The 16,640-nt window shown below is 35.6% G+C and overlaps 1 protein-coding gene across 2 annotated transcripts; it reads right to left on the bottom strand.

The window, feature by feature from the left end:
* Positions 1–34: 34 nt before the first annotated feature.
* LOC105044205 (DExH-box ATP-dependent RNA helicase DExH1) lies at positions 35–14,809 on the bottom strand. 2 transcript variants are annotated; one of them, XM_010922024.4, is made up of 16 exons: positions 14,474–14,809; positions 12,272–12,417; positions 11,780–11,879; positions 11,478–11,693; positions 11,253–11,348; positions 9,990–10,265; positions 8,217–8,420; positions 7,963–8,118; positions 7,461–7,553; positions 4,868–5,082; positions 3,967–4,126; positions 3,607–3,880; positions 3,316–3,508; positions 2,545–2,731; positions 1,007–1,375; positions 35–521 (listed from the first exon to the last, which is right to left on the bottom strand). In XM_010922024.4, the coding sequence occupies exons 1-16, from the start codon at positions 14,792–14,794 to the stop codon at positions 390–392; spliced, it is 3,138 nt and encodes a 1,045-aa protein (XP_010920326.2). In that variant the 5' UTR covers positions 14,795–14,809; the 3' UTR covers positions 35–389. The 2 variants fall into 2 exon arrangements, with proteins under 2 accessions (XP_010920326.2, XP_019705493.1); XM_019849934.3 differs by lacking the exon at positions 14,474–14,809 and having other exon boundaries at positions 11,780–11,883.
* Positions 14,810–16,640: the final 1,831 nt, after the last annotated feature.

The following is a 16,640-nucleotide window of genomic DNA, read 5'->3' as shown; positions in this document are numbered from 1 at the left end:
TAGCTTTTTCAGCAAGTCCAGCATGCATCGTATATAGTTAAAAAGATCCCATCATGAGGATAAAAAATAAGAAAAATACAACTCAGAAAGAAATCGTTGCCCATGTTCTTCCTCGCGTGGGGACTTCCTTACTCCTCGTATAACAAAGCATGGTTGTTTCAACTGATAATGTTCTTCCTCAAAAGCAACATATACCTTAAACAGCACTAATATTAACTGTAAAATACACTGGCCCGATGTAAAGTGCTCCTCGTGCACATTTTTTGACAGAAAATACACAATAATTATTCAAGAAATGGAATAGCCGGTGCGGCTCTTGTAGTCATGGAAGAAAAATTGAGGATAGCCCAGAGGCCTTCCAAAGATGCCAATGATCTGTCGAAATCCTTTTAGTGGTAAACATTCTGGTTGTGCAATAACTCAACTGCTGCAGCAACAACTGCCTTTCCCTCTGCAGGGATATCGAGCCCTGGCTCCTCAATTTTCCTCTGCAGAAGTTTGTCGAGTTCTCCTCTTAACCTCTGTCAGAATCAAGTCGAACACATCTTTAATGATACAAAAGAAGAAAGCAAACGAGATTCTAAGACTATGTGCATATGCATCATATTCTGATATGCAGAACAAGTTAAAAGGTTTGTCGCACTTTCCCCTTGATCCCTTTTGTTTTCTTCCATCATTTGTTTCTCACCTTTTCATCTTCTGAACAGCCAACGAGCAACAACAATTTCTTTTTAGTGGTTACATGATGGCGTTGGCATGGTAGGCTATTGACTTCATCAGCTCTTTACAATCAGAATGCGACTTAAACATCCACATCTTAGTTAAGACGTTATCATGCATGAAGTATGTTTTGACCTCTTTTTTTCCCTTTAACAAACGGTGAAATTTATTATTGCCACCAAAAGAAAAATGTATAAGACCATAATAATTATCATCTAATTTAAGCAGCACATGCAGGCATTCATTTCCCTTGCATAGGATTCCTGCAACAGTAGCACTTTGTTACCTGAATTAGTTGGATTACACTTTTTGGTGCAGAGAAATGAAGATAGCCTCCTAGCATATCGATGCCCTCTCCAGTCTTGCTCGGCATGAAGCTTCCTCCAAAGAGGAGCAAAGCATAATCCGATATATTTGTGGAGTCCCTAATGTAAATGCCTGTAGTCTTCACCTTTTCACTATAGACCATGTAAGGCAGAGGGAATAAATGGACCCCTGCATTCACAGAAGATGGATGCATATCGACTTTTCCAACTTCTTTATTGTAGAATGCTGTCCTCTTCCCTCTCCTTTTGCACTGGATGACATTGGGATAAAGCCCAGCACAAAGGATAGCACATACCATTTCCAGATCATCTCCATATTGGCTATACGCCTAGCATGAAAAAGATGACACATGAAAATTAGACGTTGCTGAAATAAATGTTTAAAATTATAAATAGCATGGAAACTAGTAGACCCCAGCCTGCAGTCAACCTACTTCAAGCATGCGTGAGCCTAGCAGCAGAGCCAGCATATTGCTTAAGAGGAAGCAACCATAAATATGATTTTCTAAGATAAAATGGGGAAAGCATGCACATTACCTAACTAATACATTGTGGAAAAAAAAAAAAATCAAGTTCATAAACAGACAATGCAACTGATAAGGTTTCATCGTATCATTATCATTAATCATAAAACGAAATTACAGAAACATGGAAGACTTTTAAATATATAGAACTTATTCAGAAGGCATGCTTGAATGAATGCAGACAGATGACCGATATTTTTCCCTCTTCACAAACCCAAATTAACATAACAATCTGAAACTAAATTTAAAGCTCATAGAACAAAGGAAATAAATTTGAAGGAAAAAGTGAAGATACAGCAGAAGAAAATATTACTTTCTTTAGAGTTTTAGTTTGAGGCTGAGTGATGTCGCGAGACTCAAAATTAGGTCACTGGTATGCAACACCCAGTGACTTTACCAATGGATCCAGAGCTAGTACATTGATCCCTTTGATTTTCAGAATGAAGCTCGATTTCGTATGTGTTGACATATTTGAGTATATGCTAAAGAAAAAGGTCTACAATCATATGAAACCAATGTTCTGGACAAGGACTAAGGTACTGTCCACACCAGCCCCGTACCACTCATCTATTGTACCAGGAATTGAACTGACCCTGCACCTACACTGCACCCTTTTTTCATGTTAATTTGAACTGGTTTGTTCTGCCCCCTTACCACCATAGGTACCGTTCTGGCTAGGGACTGGCATGGATCCATACCTCAAGTTTTAAACCCTTTAAGATCAGTTAAAATATTAAATCAGATAAATTTGGCAGGTGATTATCATCATTAATCACAATGATAGCCCAACTTTACATAAAGTCTTTCAAAAAAAGAAGCTAAGAATCTGATGCAGCCAACGTCAGGTGCTTCCAAATTTTAGGCATAGCCAACTAAATGTGGTACCATGATGCAAGCGAAGTTATCATTTAACTTAAAAGGCAGATATCAGAAACAATGTCGATACTCAAGAATTAAGAGTTAGAAATGCATACCTTGACTCCTCTAGCCTTGTTTACAAAACCTATGTCAGATAATAAATCAAGAAACTGATTTCGCATGTCTTCCATCATCTGCAATGTCATGGGGGATAGGAAATTCTCCCAACAGAAAGCACGTTCCTTTCCACTACGTTTTGCATCCTTCCATGCTTCAAAAGCTTTTAAAAGAGCTATATGGTCACTGCAAAAGGTTCGGAGCCCATCAGACATTTGGACAGGCTTTAGCCATCAGCAAATACATTTGATCAATGTGAAGGATTATGATTGAAAGGATATACTAATAAGCTGAAAAGATATTCTCTAACGATCCTACAGAGAATTTAAAAAAAATACTCCATTATCCATAAGGCAGGCTTTGTTAAATTGTATCTAACAGTTAATTGAGGTATATTCGAGCTAGGAGCAATAAAACTTCAGCAGCTTTCTGCAACCAAGTGACAACCAAATCACATTCCTGTGCTTAACACCCAACTGTCATATGAGAACAGCTTTCCAAACTTTTTGATGATCACCTTTCAGAAGGTTAGTGTCTCTAACAAAAAAATTGTGATTTTAAATTTTCTCTAAACCATGGCAACAGAACACATATTTTGGAACATTCCATGATAGCCGAAATCATGCTGCCAAGTTTCAGGACTCCATTATCATTGAATTCTAAAGGTCAATGGCCAGAAGTTAACAATATCATAAGATTAAGCAAATGTATCTCAGCAAATCCCACAAAAAAGTGTATGAAGTATGGCTGAGTGAAGTGGATAAAATGACCTGCAAGAATCACCAGCAAAGGATCTCTTTGCAGCATCTGCTTCCTCTTTCCTGTTTATTGGCAGGACAAATGGGTCTCGATGAGCCAGAGCAGCAGCAATTGTCAATGCTGGATCTAGACACTGGAATACAGATCCAATGAGCAGCATTTTTCCAATATTTGGATCCAATGGCAGGGTACAAAGATGACATCCTGTATTAGTTCGAAAAAATCAGTAACAACATTGACAAAATAATAATAAAAGCAATGATTCATAAGAAAATCAGAATTAATATTTTACATATACAGACCAAGAGGAGTGAGTTCCTCCATTTCATCCAGTGCCCCTATTGTTTTGAGAAGTTCAAGTGCATTTTTAACGGAGAGTGGATCAGGTGGTTGAAGTGCCTTGGCTAAGAATGTGGCAACTGCTCCAAGCTGTAGGCTTTTAATATTAAGGCATAGTTCTTGCAGTGGAGTTCGAAGAATTTCAGGCAATTGATATTGTGGCATGGCATCATGTATAACTTTTGGGTACAGCCTATAGCAAACACCAGGTTGAACACGCCCTGCACGCCCTCGCCTCTGTATGAATAGCCCCAGCATGAAATATCAGATATAATTCTTCATTGATGATCGATGTAACTACGACATTGAAAAAACTGAATTACCTGATGTGCTGAAGCCTTCGATATCCATGATGGTAACAGGCATGCCAACTTATTCAGAGCATCATAACTTGTTTCCTTTGCCTTTCCACAGTCAATAACATACACAACATCATCTATAGTAATGCTACTTTCTGCTATATTTGTTGCTAGAACAATTTTCCTGCAATTATTAACATAATATAGCAAACGAATCATTGAATTCTTTAAATAATTCAGTGAGGATCTTAACATAAGTTTATATGGCTTTGAACATATGACTGATAGCTAGGAGGAACTTTATGTGCCACTATTTTCGACATGAATACAAAAAGCAAAAATGCAAATCAAAAGCACAAGATGAACAACAAATGTCCATGACACAGAAAAGCTTCCACACCTTTCCAGATTAACAAGACAAACCAATGCTGAGGTTGTTTTTAAGAAATTATTGTGCTCTTAGAAATACATTGTCTGGGATAGAGTGATAACCAATAGTTGTTTTCATGAGCTCATGTTTTCTAGGTAATTTATCCAGCAATGATATAAACAAAAACAAGTCCAATGTCTACAACTGCATATGCAAATGCTACTATAAACTCATAGTTCATGAGCTGCAGAGATAGTAAGATGTCCTTAAACTCGTCTTATTCATACAAGATGTTCTCATTTCTCATTACCATATCTACATAGCAAGCAGTTTCCTAGTACTCTTAGCATTGCGTGATGCACATAAAACCAATGATATGACATTTCACATAACATCCAAGCAATAAATATAAAAGATTGAAGCAAATCAGATGTATTGTGTACATAAAACCAAAAGCTCAAAAGTGACATTCATAATAATACCTGATTACAAAATCTCTCACATAATAAGTCATTCATAACAATGTTTAGGAAATAGAAAACGAACAGCACTTGCCTCACATTACTTGGTGGTCTGTCAAAAATTTCACGCTGATTTACAGTTGGCATGGAACCATGCAATGGAAGAACTAGAAACCTGCTAGAATTCCCAAGGAAATTGTTCCCCTTAATTTTGTCAAGCAGCTTAGATATCTCATCCCAACCTGTAAGGAACACTAGGATTGCTCCATCTTTTTCATGGCGACAAATATATTCTATTGTTGCTTCCACCTAAAAGATATGGTATAATCAGCTGGTATCCAAGATTGGGCCATTAATATACATTTAAGAAGCAGAAAGTGGCAGTATAAAAGGGTTTCTAGGGAAAAAGATATGGCATCCCTATAGCCAATGACATTAGAAGAAAACTATTTTTGGGCAACGAAAATCAGGTACCATGAAGCATATAAATATCTAGTAAACAATGTGCTATTTCATGTGATCCAACGAGACTAGGGACATTACCATAAATGACAACAGATTGGTGCATGCAGGGAAGAATGAAAAAGCATAAAGCTAAAACTATGATTTGCAAAATGCTCTAATATGGCAGAAGAAAGAACCAAAAGAAGACTAGACAAATTACCATTTTGGTAAGAAAAAAATTATGAAACTTTGATTAGTGTAAAGCATGCTTAGACCACTGCAACAGCAATTATATTAAAACTTCATGGTAACTTCATCTAAAATCAATGAGCCTTTTTTTATCCACTAGTAATTATTAGGAGCCTTCATCACTGCTAATAATGCCGAAGGGCTGTTTTTACTCCCATCAAACTGGGTATGTTCTCGGTCCTCCAGCTGTTTACAGCCTTTCCCAATCATGTGCAAATGAAAGCTGCATCTTTAAAATAAATAACTTTGTGTTTGCTTTTTTGATGACATCAGTCAAGGCATACATTTACCACTCTTAAGGAAGGTGCCAGTAATGCCAAACATTCATCCCAAATCACAATTTCATGATAATGTGTACTGATGATATCTTCATTCATTAACACTGGTTTACCATAGTTGTAGAAATTTATAGAAAACCAGGGAAACAAGATATCTACTTTGGGTCTCTTTGTAATTTTACTAATCTGATGTTTAATAATTAGGTTCATATGCGACCTACTTCATATTCCCCTGAAAAAGACATTAGCTTCCAGCGGCGGATCCAGAAATTTTGCTTTGTGGGGTCAATATAAAATAAAATACAAATAATAAGAATACTGAAAACTAAATAGAGTGTAGTATTGTTTCTACATCAACAAAAACACATTAAAATTCTTTACTTTTACAATTGTCCTCTACAACTTTTCATATTTTGAAAATGATACGTGATAGTAGTATATTGAGTAATTAAAGAGAGAGATTGTGGGTCATAATTACATTTATTATGTGGCCTTTTTTATCTTTTACTTTCAAAATTTTACATGGGTTATGGGGCCAATTCATAAATTTAATGGGATCAATTTTAATTTTTCTTAATAGTATATGTATATATGTTTAATATTTTTTAATTTTTATGTGGGGTCAATTGACCCCACATTTCTTAACATGGATCCGCCACTGTTAGCTTCCATGTGTTGTCATGATGGAGGCTATTGTTTTCCTTCACAATTGCTTCCTCTAGCTACTATGAGAAATCAATGACACATGAATTTACAATGATCCACAAGAAGCATGTTTTGCAAATTGATGATAATTCAAAAACAAGACAGAAAGAGACAACTTCCCCTAAAGATGAAATTACATGGCTATAATATCTCATCTGCAAGAAACTTTCGCAATATGATAGCTTAATCTTGAGTTGTCCATGGTAATGAAATTTCAGGAAAAACAATTTTCATTATCGGATGCTTAGGACATGTTTGGTGTTGCTTGGAAGAAGCCCTTTTTACAACTTTTAAAGTAGACAAAGCATTTCACTAAGGAAATAAAAAAAGTGTGTGGTAGTATCATTTGAGTAATTCTTCTACAACAGGTATTAGCAAAACAAACACTTTTAGGACAAGCTAGAATTTTAACTTCTTTTCTGAGGTTGATGCTTGTCTTTCAAATATAGTAGATTTCTTCATAAAAGGTAGTTATATAGTATGTAATTTCAGATATATCAAAAGGCAAGGTTTTTTGTACAGACCCATACCACCTGCTATTGGGAAATTTTACCTATTTGATATGTTGGTATATTGGGGAGCTCCATACCATGCTGTACTGATATATGGCACAGTTGCTACCTTGCCTCTAGCGGTGTACCTTGTGTCAGTACGGGTGTACGGAATCCATACCCCCATCCCTGTAAACTACCAATCTGGGGTCCAATAGCAAGACTAAAAACCATACCAAAATATATTTTTCATTTAAGAACTTGAATGAATGAGAATTTTAAGAATTACTTTTAAGAAAAGCAGAAGCAACACCAAACATGTCTTTAAAGCTTCAAGATTGTCACAGGGTCATAGGAATCAAAGAAATCTGCATTTCTCCATCAACTGAATAGTTGTACCTTATTGCAATAAATAAAATATGACCAGCATAAAGTCATCTCAGAGAAAATAAATCTGCAGGCCAGCATATTTAATGGAAGAAATTTACAGAGAAGTACTAATAAATTCCAAGTTACTTACAAGACCCAGATCTAGTTGGGTACCATCCCAGGCTTCAAGAGATTGCCTCGTAGACATGCTGTAGTTTTTATATTGGGCATCAATATCAACATCCTACATGTGAAAAAAGGAAAAAATGATAATGTAACCTTAGACAACCAAGAAAGAATAAAATACCAGAATATGATCAAAAGCAGTCAAATCCATAGAAAACTGCCCATTAAGAAGAGGTACTAAAATATGTGTCGGCAAAAGGGTAAGACTAGGGTAGCACGGGTGGAAGTTATGAAAATAAATTTGAAAAAGCTTGCAATAATACCAGGTGGTGGCCCTTCACAGGAATATCTTGGAAATGAAGATTATAATAATTATGGTTATGGTTAAGCATAAGGCATACTGCATATGAGTATATAAGCAGTCAAAGAAAAGATTTTGTCTGAACAGAAATAATTAGTTGCTTTATATTGACTAAAATTTCAGCACAGAATATAAGAATGGTATTCAGATATGAATTTGGATTCACCTCAAACATCTCAGTCAATGGATCATTTTTGGTTGATGGTTGTCTTCTTCTCCTTCTTGAGTTCCCCTGAAAATTGTCAAACTCTGACTTGATCCTGTACCGTGTTTTCTCCACAACATCTTCCAGAAACACTTCTGCCACAGGATAGGTCAGCCCCTGTAAAAGCATAAGGTCATTGAATAGTACCTGAATTGTCAAAACAATGATCCAAGAAAATTCTTTTTGTTCTATGTGTGGGTTATATGATACTATACTGGTATATGGATGATTGGTGCATTCCCAAAGTATGTAGAGAAGAGCTCAGCATTTATTGTGGCGCTCATCAATATTAGACGAAGATCTGGACGCCTAGGCAGAAGGTCACGCAAAATTATAATAAGAAAATCCTCATTCATACCCCTTTCATGAATTTCATCCACCAGTAAATGACTGACACCCCCTAAATCTGGCTCCTGAACCTGTCATCCATAAGGTAGCAAAAGGTAAGATTTGAAAAAAATTCTGCCTAGATGTAGCATAATAATAAGCAAAGCATGAATAAAACAAAAGCAAACTAATAAGTTTCATGTCAGTAAAGTCCTGATCAGCTCTAGGAAAGAGATTAAAATACTTGTTTCATCCAAAACAGTCCAACAGTCCAAACCGTTGGCACAAAGGAAAGCTATCTGTTATACAGCTGGTTTCAACTCATCTCTTTCAAATCTATTATTTTTATTTTGCATTATTTTGCTTCAAATGAATCTTCAGGCATGCCAATAACTCTTGATCAATTTCAAAAAAAAAAAAAATCACCAAAAAAATATGGAAGGATGCAAATGTTATTTCCTTACTAGAGGATCCACATACAAGTTTCTTGACATAAAGACAATAATTGGAAGAGAGCATTTTATTTGCAACCTTTAATGTTCCTGTATACAACTATCTTCTTGTCCCTGATCCCTGGTTTCTAAAAACTCAAAAAAAATCAATGGGTTAAATTTACATATTTATAAAAAGGAAACTGCTATGTTCCCCAAGAACCCTCCAGAAAGGGCGTAACATGGTTGTTAACTCAAGATTACAGAACCAGCTATAATATGTTTGACGATTCAGAAAAAAACAGTGAATCGAATATTCTGGGGAGGTTTTGGGGGAGAACAAATATTTTGCTTATAAAAATGAGCATCATGATAGTTGATGCATATAAGAAAATAAAGTAGTGAAAATCTCGGTAGAAGCAAGTAAAATATACTATTCAACAGAAATGGGACATCTAGACTCAAATATAGGCCTGGAAGACCTAATATGTAGGTTTATAAAAAATAAAGTGGAGATAAATATTGCAATGTATCTCAGCCTTCCTCCCTCCATTGTTATCATGACGTGGATAACCACATCCAAGCAATTTATCCAAGCAATCTTATATACTAGGGGTAGTGCTATATTAAAGCTAGCATAGAAGGTTTTATTTCCATGTGGAGGTTGTAGAACAAACCCAATTTAACCAAACCACTAAAGAAGAGGAAAAGATGATGCTAGCAACCAACTTATGAACCACAGCAACAGCTATGCTCATCAACAATACTGCATAATTTTATTTGCTTAATGAATAGCTGACACGGTGTTGAGAGTTATTTAATCAAAAAAACTAGCAAACCCTTACTTGTGTTACACATAGAAGACAGAACATTGAAAACATGCTGTTTCTTCAACTTCTGTGGCAAATATCAAGTTCAGCAGCATAAGATGATATAGTTTTAATTTCTTAAAATTTAAATATTCATAGCTTGGGAAAAAATGATTACAGTGTCATAGGGGAATGGGCGAATAATAAGAATGATCGAAATAGAACCACAAGGAATTGGGTATAGCAGTTTTAAGTTGCTTAAAGAAGCAGTATCAAAAACTCAAATGCCAAATGCCCAACAAACTAAAGTTTATCAGGTAATGATCTCATTAAAAAAATGAAATTAAAAATATTCACTAAAAACAATAGATAATGGCATCATGGTGGTAACAGGCATTCAAATGGGAAATATCCTCAATACCAGTCTCCGAAGCAGTACTCCAGTTGTGCAAAATAGAAGACGTGTTTGAGCTGAACGTTTTGCTTCCAATCGGATCTGGTAACCAACAGTTTCTCCAAGATTCTCGCCCCTTTCAGATGCAATTCGTGCTGCAACAGATATAGCGGATATTCTACGTGGTTGAGTACATATTATGTTGCATTTTGCCCCCTGAAGACGTTCTATTTCCTCCTCCAGTATGAATTGAGGTAGCTGTGTAGTTTTACCACAACCCGTCTCTCCAGATACAACAAGTACCTAGACTCCCAGAACAAATTGGAATGTCCGGTAATCACAAAATCTAAAGCAACTTTAAGAAAAGGACACTTGCTCTAAGAAAAATACAACTTAAATACATTCAATATGCTTGAATAAGTTAAATGGTTGATATGATAGATTTCTGGGTAAGGGAGTCTGTTCATGAAAAAAATACAAAAAGAAAAACAAGAACTTTGTAACATACCAAATTAGTTGAAAGAGATTACTAAGCTACTATCAGTTAGACAACAGTTTTATATGGGCAAGCAACACTGCTCCCTTAGTGGTAGCATTTAAATTTTGTGTATCTAAAATAAAGGTGAAGACCGATGCTCTTTATGGAATCAATAGTTTGTGCAAATAGCTATGCGGTAGCCAAAGAAGGATATATTTCCCATTCCAGAATAGAACCAATTCTCATCTATGATGATGCTATAGCTATCTAATGGTTGATATTAGCATCCATTTCTTTAAAAAATAAAAAAGAAAAAAGAAAGAAAGAAAGAAAGAAGAGGTGATGAAGTATAAAAGAAACGTTGCTATTAAGTATGTGAGGTGCTTAGATAGGCCTTCTGATGAACAAAATATTTAAATATTCTAAATTAAATCTAGAACTTGTAGTTACCATTGTATGTACTACCAAATAGACACATATAATGCATGAGGTCGGATCATGCTAAATAGCTTTTAAATGGTTTAAATAGGTTAAATAGCTCAAACTGCTCAAGTCATGACTTTTCGACCCAATCCAATTATTAAACATGTTACCATAGGCTAGAGAGCTTAGGACTCTAAACATGAATCCAACTCATTTAATGAACAGGTTAAGTCAAGGAGAACCTATTTACGACCTCAACTTGTTTTCTGCCAAACCTGAACCTGCTTATCTCAGGTCAGTTACGGGTCAGCTGGACGGGCAAGGTCATAAATTACCATCCGGAGCTTTAGGCTAATCTGTTCTTTCCAGAACACAAAAGCGTATTATACCTGATTATCTGCTACAGCTTTTAAAAATTCATCTTTCACTTTGAATGCTGGTAGTTTCTCCCTGAAAGACTGCATCACTCTTGCACTGGGAGTTGCCTGTAAAGGAAAAAGACAGTTTAAATGATAAGTAGCTGAGACTTGCCTCACAGTCCAAAGCAACCTTGATCATCTCATTCCATGCAGCATTTGGATAGCGATGCAAATTAGTGACTTCTACAGATATACCTTCCGAGAGTTTTGCAAGTCCCTAAGTTCAATATTGAACTTCTCCTTGAAGGCATTATCATCTTCTGTTGATTCAGGTTTAGAGACAGCCACGTTAGGTACAGATTGCCTGGCCATCTGAATGGATGTAGTGGTGGAATCATTAATAGTCAATGTTTCTTTTGATCTAGCTAAGAGGTTTTCCACTCTTCTTTCAGTCTCTGTAGACATCTTAATCTGCACAGATGTGATATATAACAAAAAACTGTTATCTCTGCAGCCAGATATAATATGTAAGACTAATAAATTAAAATATAATATACCTCTTTCTGTGTCGATCCATGTCGTTCATCAAGATCGGCCCGGTAATCTGGCAAAGGAACTTTGCTAAACACAAGTGTCTTTCCTTTGTTGTATGCATGGCTTTCTTCCCCCAAATAAGTAAACCATAAGAAGGGAAGAATCATCAGATGTAAATCTTGGCTGCTTTCAGTCTATTAACAAGCAGATAACAGCCTAAGCAAGAAAAGTTCCAAAAACAAGCAAGAAGGCACAAAATTCTAGGCACTGACAGTAATCTGACATAGATGCATAGAATGGTTTTTCCTTGAATAACACAGCACATTAAACAACATCATGTTTGATAGGAGAGCAACTATATATCTTATAAAATCATATTCTGAGCCCTAAAAAATAAGAAAAGAAACTATAGTAGAAACAATAGGATAAGTGTACATTATACAAGCCTGATTTGAGAGGATATAATATGCTATTTAAGTGAAACAACCAAAGCAGACAAAATTAAAAATCCTTACAAGTGGAGGCCTTGTCTTCGAGCCATATCTGCAAGAACATTCTGCCCATCACGCCCAAAATTCCGCTTAACTATCAGCTCCTGCTGCCCACCTTCCTTCAATTGCTTTATTTTGTTCCACCATTCATTCTCATCCAGCTTTTCCGCCTGCAAGAGGTATAAGCAAGCAACACATATCAACTCATTTTATTAGAAAAGCAGTACAGTGCAAATCTTTAACATTAAAGATTTAAAGTTTAATCCCTACAGAATGAACAAGGAGGAAGGAAGAGGTTTGAAGGTTATGGGACAGCTATAACAAATTTAGCAAGTTAACAATAAAATCATAAGCTCGATATCTATCAAAATACAGTCTGGTCAAACTTAGGGCTGCAAGTGTGGTCAAGCTGGTTTAGAAGTAGGAAATCCAATAATGAATAATAGAGGAAGGGCAAGGACAGAGGGGAAAAAACCATGTTTTCATTACAGAAGACAGGGACCTAATATTGTTGTTTGGAGGAACTTTTGACTATTCCCAACAAGGAAAAATGGCTACATAAGCATCTTCCATTCAGGACAACGAGGAGTGACATCATGTGACTGATAAGAATGAGTTCATAAGAGAAAGTTGCTTCTTTCAGCTTCCTATATCAACAAGCATAGAAGCTTGTGTTGAAGAATAGTGTACCTCGGTCTCAATGATGAGGCTGTATTGAGTCCTTTTAATATCAAAATAAAGTCGTATAGATCCTTATGCATGTTTACATTATCGTGAGACTCTATACAATGAGAAGGTGAACACCCATGCCTTCATCTTCAACTGCTGGGGGTAACTCCATGGCATATGGAGATTAAGGAAGTTCTAGAAGAAAACTGAGACAGGATCATCTAATATCCTAGCTTTGCAACATTTTAGGTCATCGAAAAGAAAGGGAACATTACTGACCTAAAGGTTGCCCAGCTATTTGAATTTGCCTCCAGAGAAGCCATATGCAAGAAAATTCACATCATTTAATGATATTATGATGGATCACATTTATCACCTCATGTTACATTTTAGAATCTTAAAGATGCTTTGATGAATCTTAAAGATGCTTCGATGTATCATAAAGAGCTTACAAAGGATGAGTGTAAGATACTCCCTCGAGTGGCAAAAGATGATGAAGAACATGGCCTAAAGCCTGAGCTTAAAGAGAAGTCTGACAAGAATACTATTATAATCCTCAATTGCATTGGGAAAGGATTTTGTCTTTTACAGAGTCAGATCATCAAGTGTGAAAAGTGAAAACAAAGGCACATAGTAGCAAGTGAAGTTCATATTTCCTTTTTGTTTTCTTTGTAAGGATTTAAAGGCCCAGACTTCATAATGGACATGATAACATACTCTAGACAAAAGGTTAAAATTCAAGGTAAGGCATAGCATACTAAGCTTCTCTAAAGTTTGATCAGTAAATGAGCTTCCCATAGCACTGGCAATATGTGCATAGCACCTAACATGCATTATCAATCTGCAGAAATAGTTATATCTTACAGCAAAAGCCCTGTCATAATCTGTTCACTGATTATAATTTTTTTACAATCTATTCGCCAATTGGACCATTGACAGTAAATTCAGAGTAACAAGATGACCCCTTTACTAAAAGGTTTGATTTGTATAGTTGTCACTAGGCTAGATCAACCTCCATACAAATTTGGTTTCTTCTTTTTCAAAAAAAAAAAAAAAAAGAAAAAGAAAGAAAGAAAGGAAAAAAAGAAGGAAAAAAAAAAACCAAGATCTCGTCAATGTTTCCTTCCATTACGAAGAAAGAAAGAAATCATATGTTGAAGGACAACTTGAAGACCCAACCGCGTTTTGTAACTTCGTCATAATTGGAAGAGAGGAATCCTCCATGATTAGGGAAAGTTTGACAGAGAGAACCTAAAGACTCTAATCACGAGAAATTTTGAAGACCAGAGGGATGATTCTGAACACCAAATCTCTAAAGAAGACTCTTGACCGAGAAATTAACCCGACCCATGGAATACCAAGAACTCCAACTGAGAGTGGTGGTTGAATTAAGTCTGAAAAACCGCATACAAGGGGCCTAAAGTATGAGTTATACTCTACGGATTAAAAACTCTTTTTTTAAAGAAAGTTGCGTGTTAAAAGAACATATATGTACACGGTTATGCAATAGAAGATAAGATCGGGGAGGGGAAATTGGAGGGGGGAGAAGGGTATCACCTCGCCGGCCATCTGCCGGAGGCGCTCGGCTCTCCACTGAGGATCCCACCACCGCTGCTCCCCGCGGCCTCCACCGCCACCCCTTCCCCCGCCGCCCCTGCCACCGCGGCCTCTTCCGCCGCCACCTCTGCGGCCGCCCTGGTAGTTGGGGCGGTACGACATGGGGCAAGGATGCCGAAGAGCGATCCCTAAGGGAAGACGGAGACGTAGAGGGTTTGTCCAAGAAGCGAAGGTGTGGTGACCGCAGCCAACGGACATGCGAGGGACCAGGCAGAAGCAACAGGGCAACCTTATGCAGTGGGTTCTGACGACGAAGCCCATTGGATTAGGCTGATGGCCGACTGTGGTATATAGTCCCGGTCCGGCCCACCTTTAGCCCAGCAAAGATGTACCACGTGCCAATAGCATGCCTTCTGTTAAGGGGGCGGCACGTGTGATATGCACGTGTTGTGGCGGATGCAAGAGGGAACACACAAAAAAGAGAGAAATTGATATGATCCCTGCTTGTAAACGCACCTTCAGCTTTTGTGTTGGGCTTTAAAGTATAAGTTTGGTTGAGAGGCTAATAGCATGGTTGATTGGATGGTGGCTTACGACGTTAATTACACCGGAGAAATTATATGGAATTCTATGGTAGATCTTTTAACTCAATCTTTCGACATTTTGTTTTCTAATTTTAATAGATGATTTATTCTAGATTTATTTAATTTAGCTGATTTAACAAAAAAAATGCATCAATTTTGCATATCTCTCTTTTTTTCTGGCAAATCAATTTAAAATATCTTCAACGAGTAAATTAAATAAGACACACATTTCTTGTTAGGATCCATTTAGTTGGAGATGATCTGATATATGAAAATAAATCCCATGTCAGACTACCATATTTGATATAAAAAATGGAAGAGATAAATCATAAAAGAAATATGGGTCCGTGCTTATTTTTCGGAGAGAGAAGGCAAAATAAATACTATGAAAAAGTTATTATTTGATGAATTTCAAGTGATGGTAATCTATATTTGACAAAAATATCTCTAATAAAGCTGTATATGTAATTATTAAATTTGTTTGATGTCTTTCCAAATTTATTCAACAAAGAGCTTTTATAAAAAATAAAATAAAATGAATATGGCATTATATAAAAGACTGTGTGATTATAATTATTATATAAAAATTAATTAAAAATGATAATGTTATCTTAATATTCAAAAAAAATCTTTCAGGTTAAAAAGGTATATTTGTAAATTTGATCATATTCTGGTATAGATTTATCTCCAACCAAAGCATAATAATCTTTTTCCAGTATCATTTTTTGAAGTAATTTTTTTACCAATCAAATATGATAAAAATTATTTTCTTATGTAATTATTTTTTTAGATAAATAATTTTTAAAAATTATCAGATTATCCCATAATCTGACATATCTCAACCAAACGGATTCTTAGAGAATATAATAAATATGGTACATCTTAAGAATTTGAATTCATTAGTGCAAAAGAGTCATTGACAGAGTAATTCAAGTGGACTTCCATCCGTGGAATTAGATAGTCAATTTTTACAAGCAAAAATTATTTTTATTTCTTAATATGGAAGCATAAATATGCATGCATTTTCAACACGAGTATATTTATATAATTTAACATGGTAAGGCAAAACATTGTCACAAAAATACATGAGTTTCTAATAAGGTTGCAAGTAGATTAGGTTGACTTGTTTTTCATTCAAAATTAATCCATTCAAGCCTAATATAGTTTAGTTTGAATATAAGTTAATGAGATTAGGCTCAAATTCATAAACATAACCTGTTCCATATATAGATTAGGTTTAAAATATTAAATTCTCAATCCGAATCCAAATTAACTCAAATTGATCCCAATCAAATACGGTACTTTATGTATAAAATTATTTTTTGTTTCATGATATGATTTATCAATAATATATATTCCTAATAATACTGCAACTATTACCACCATCTTCATCATTACTATTGCTGCTCCTACCACTAATCACTTCTATTACCTCAATCACTATTAACATGGCTTTCACTATCATCATTTGATTTATATTTTTAAAAATAATTAATTAAACCAAGCATATTTATATATACTAATCGAAACAATAATTTTTTATTTTTAAAAATATAAAAAATAAAGAATATCATATTGTATAC

The sequence above is a fragment of the Elaeis guineensis genome, chromosome 4, assembly GCF_000442705.2.
Source record: "Elaeis guineensis isolate ETL-2024a chromosome 4, EG11, whole genome shotgun sequence".
NCBI lineage: Eukaryota > Viridiplantae > Streptophyta > Magnoliopsida > Arecales > Arecaceae > Elaeis > Elaeis guineensis.
This window is presented reverse-complemented; position numbering and strand designations above follow the sequence as displayed.

Bases quoted from the DNA above. Each gene is read 5' to 3' on its own strand.
- LOC105044205 (XM_010922024.4), bottom strand. From the start codon at position 14,794: ATGGGCTTCGTCGTCAGAACCCACTGCATAAGGTTGCCCTGTTGCTTC. The intron at 7,554-7,962 runs GTGAATCCAAAT...TTTCACATGTAG, and splicing joins CATTGACTGAGATGTTTGAG to GATGTTGATATTGATGCCCA. The intron at 1,376-2,544 runs GTATGCATTTCT...TTTTCATGCTAG, and splicing joins ACAAGGCTAGAGGAGTCAAG to GCGTATAGCCAATATGGAGA.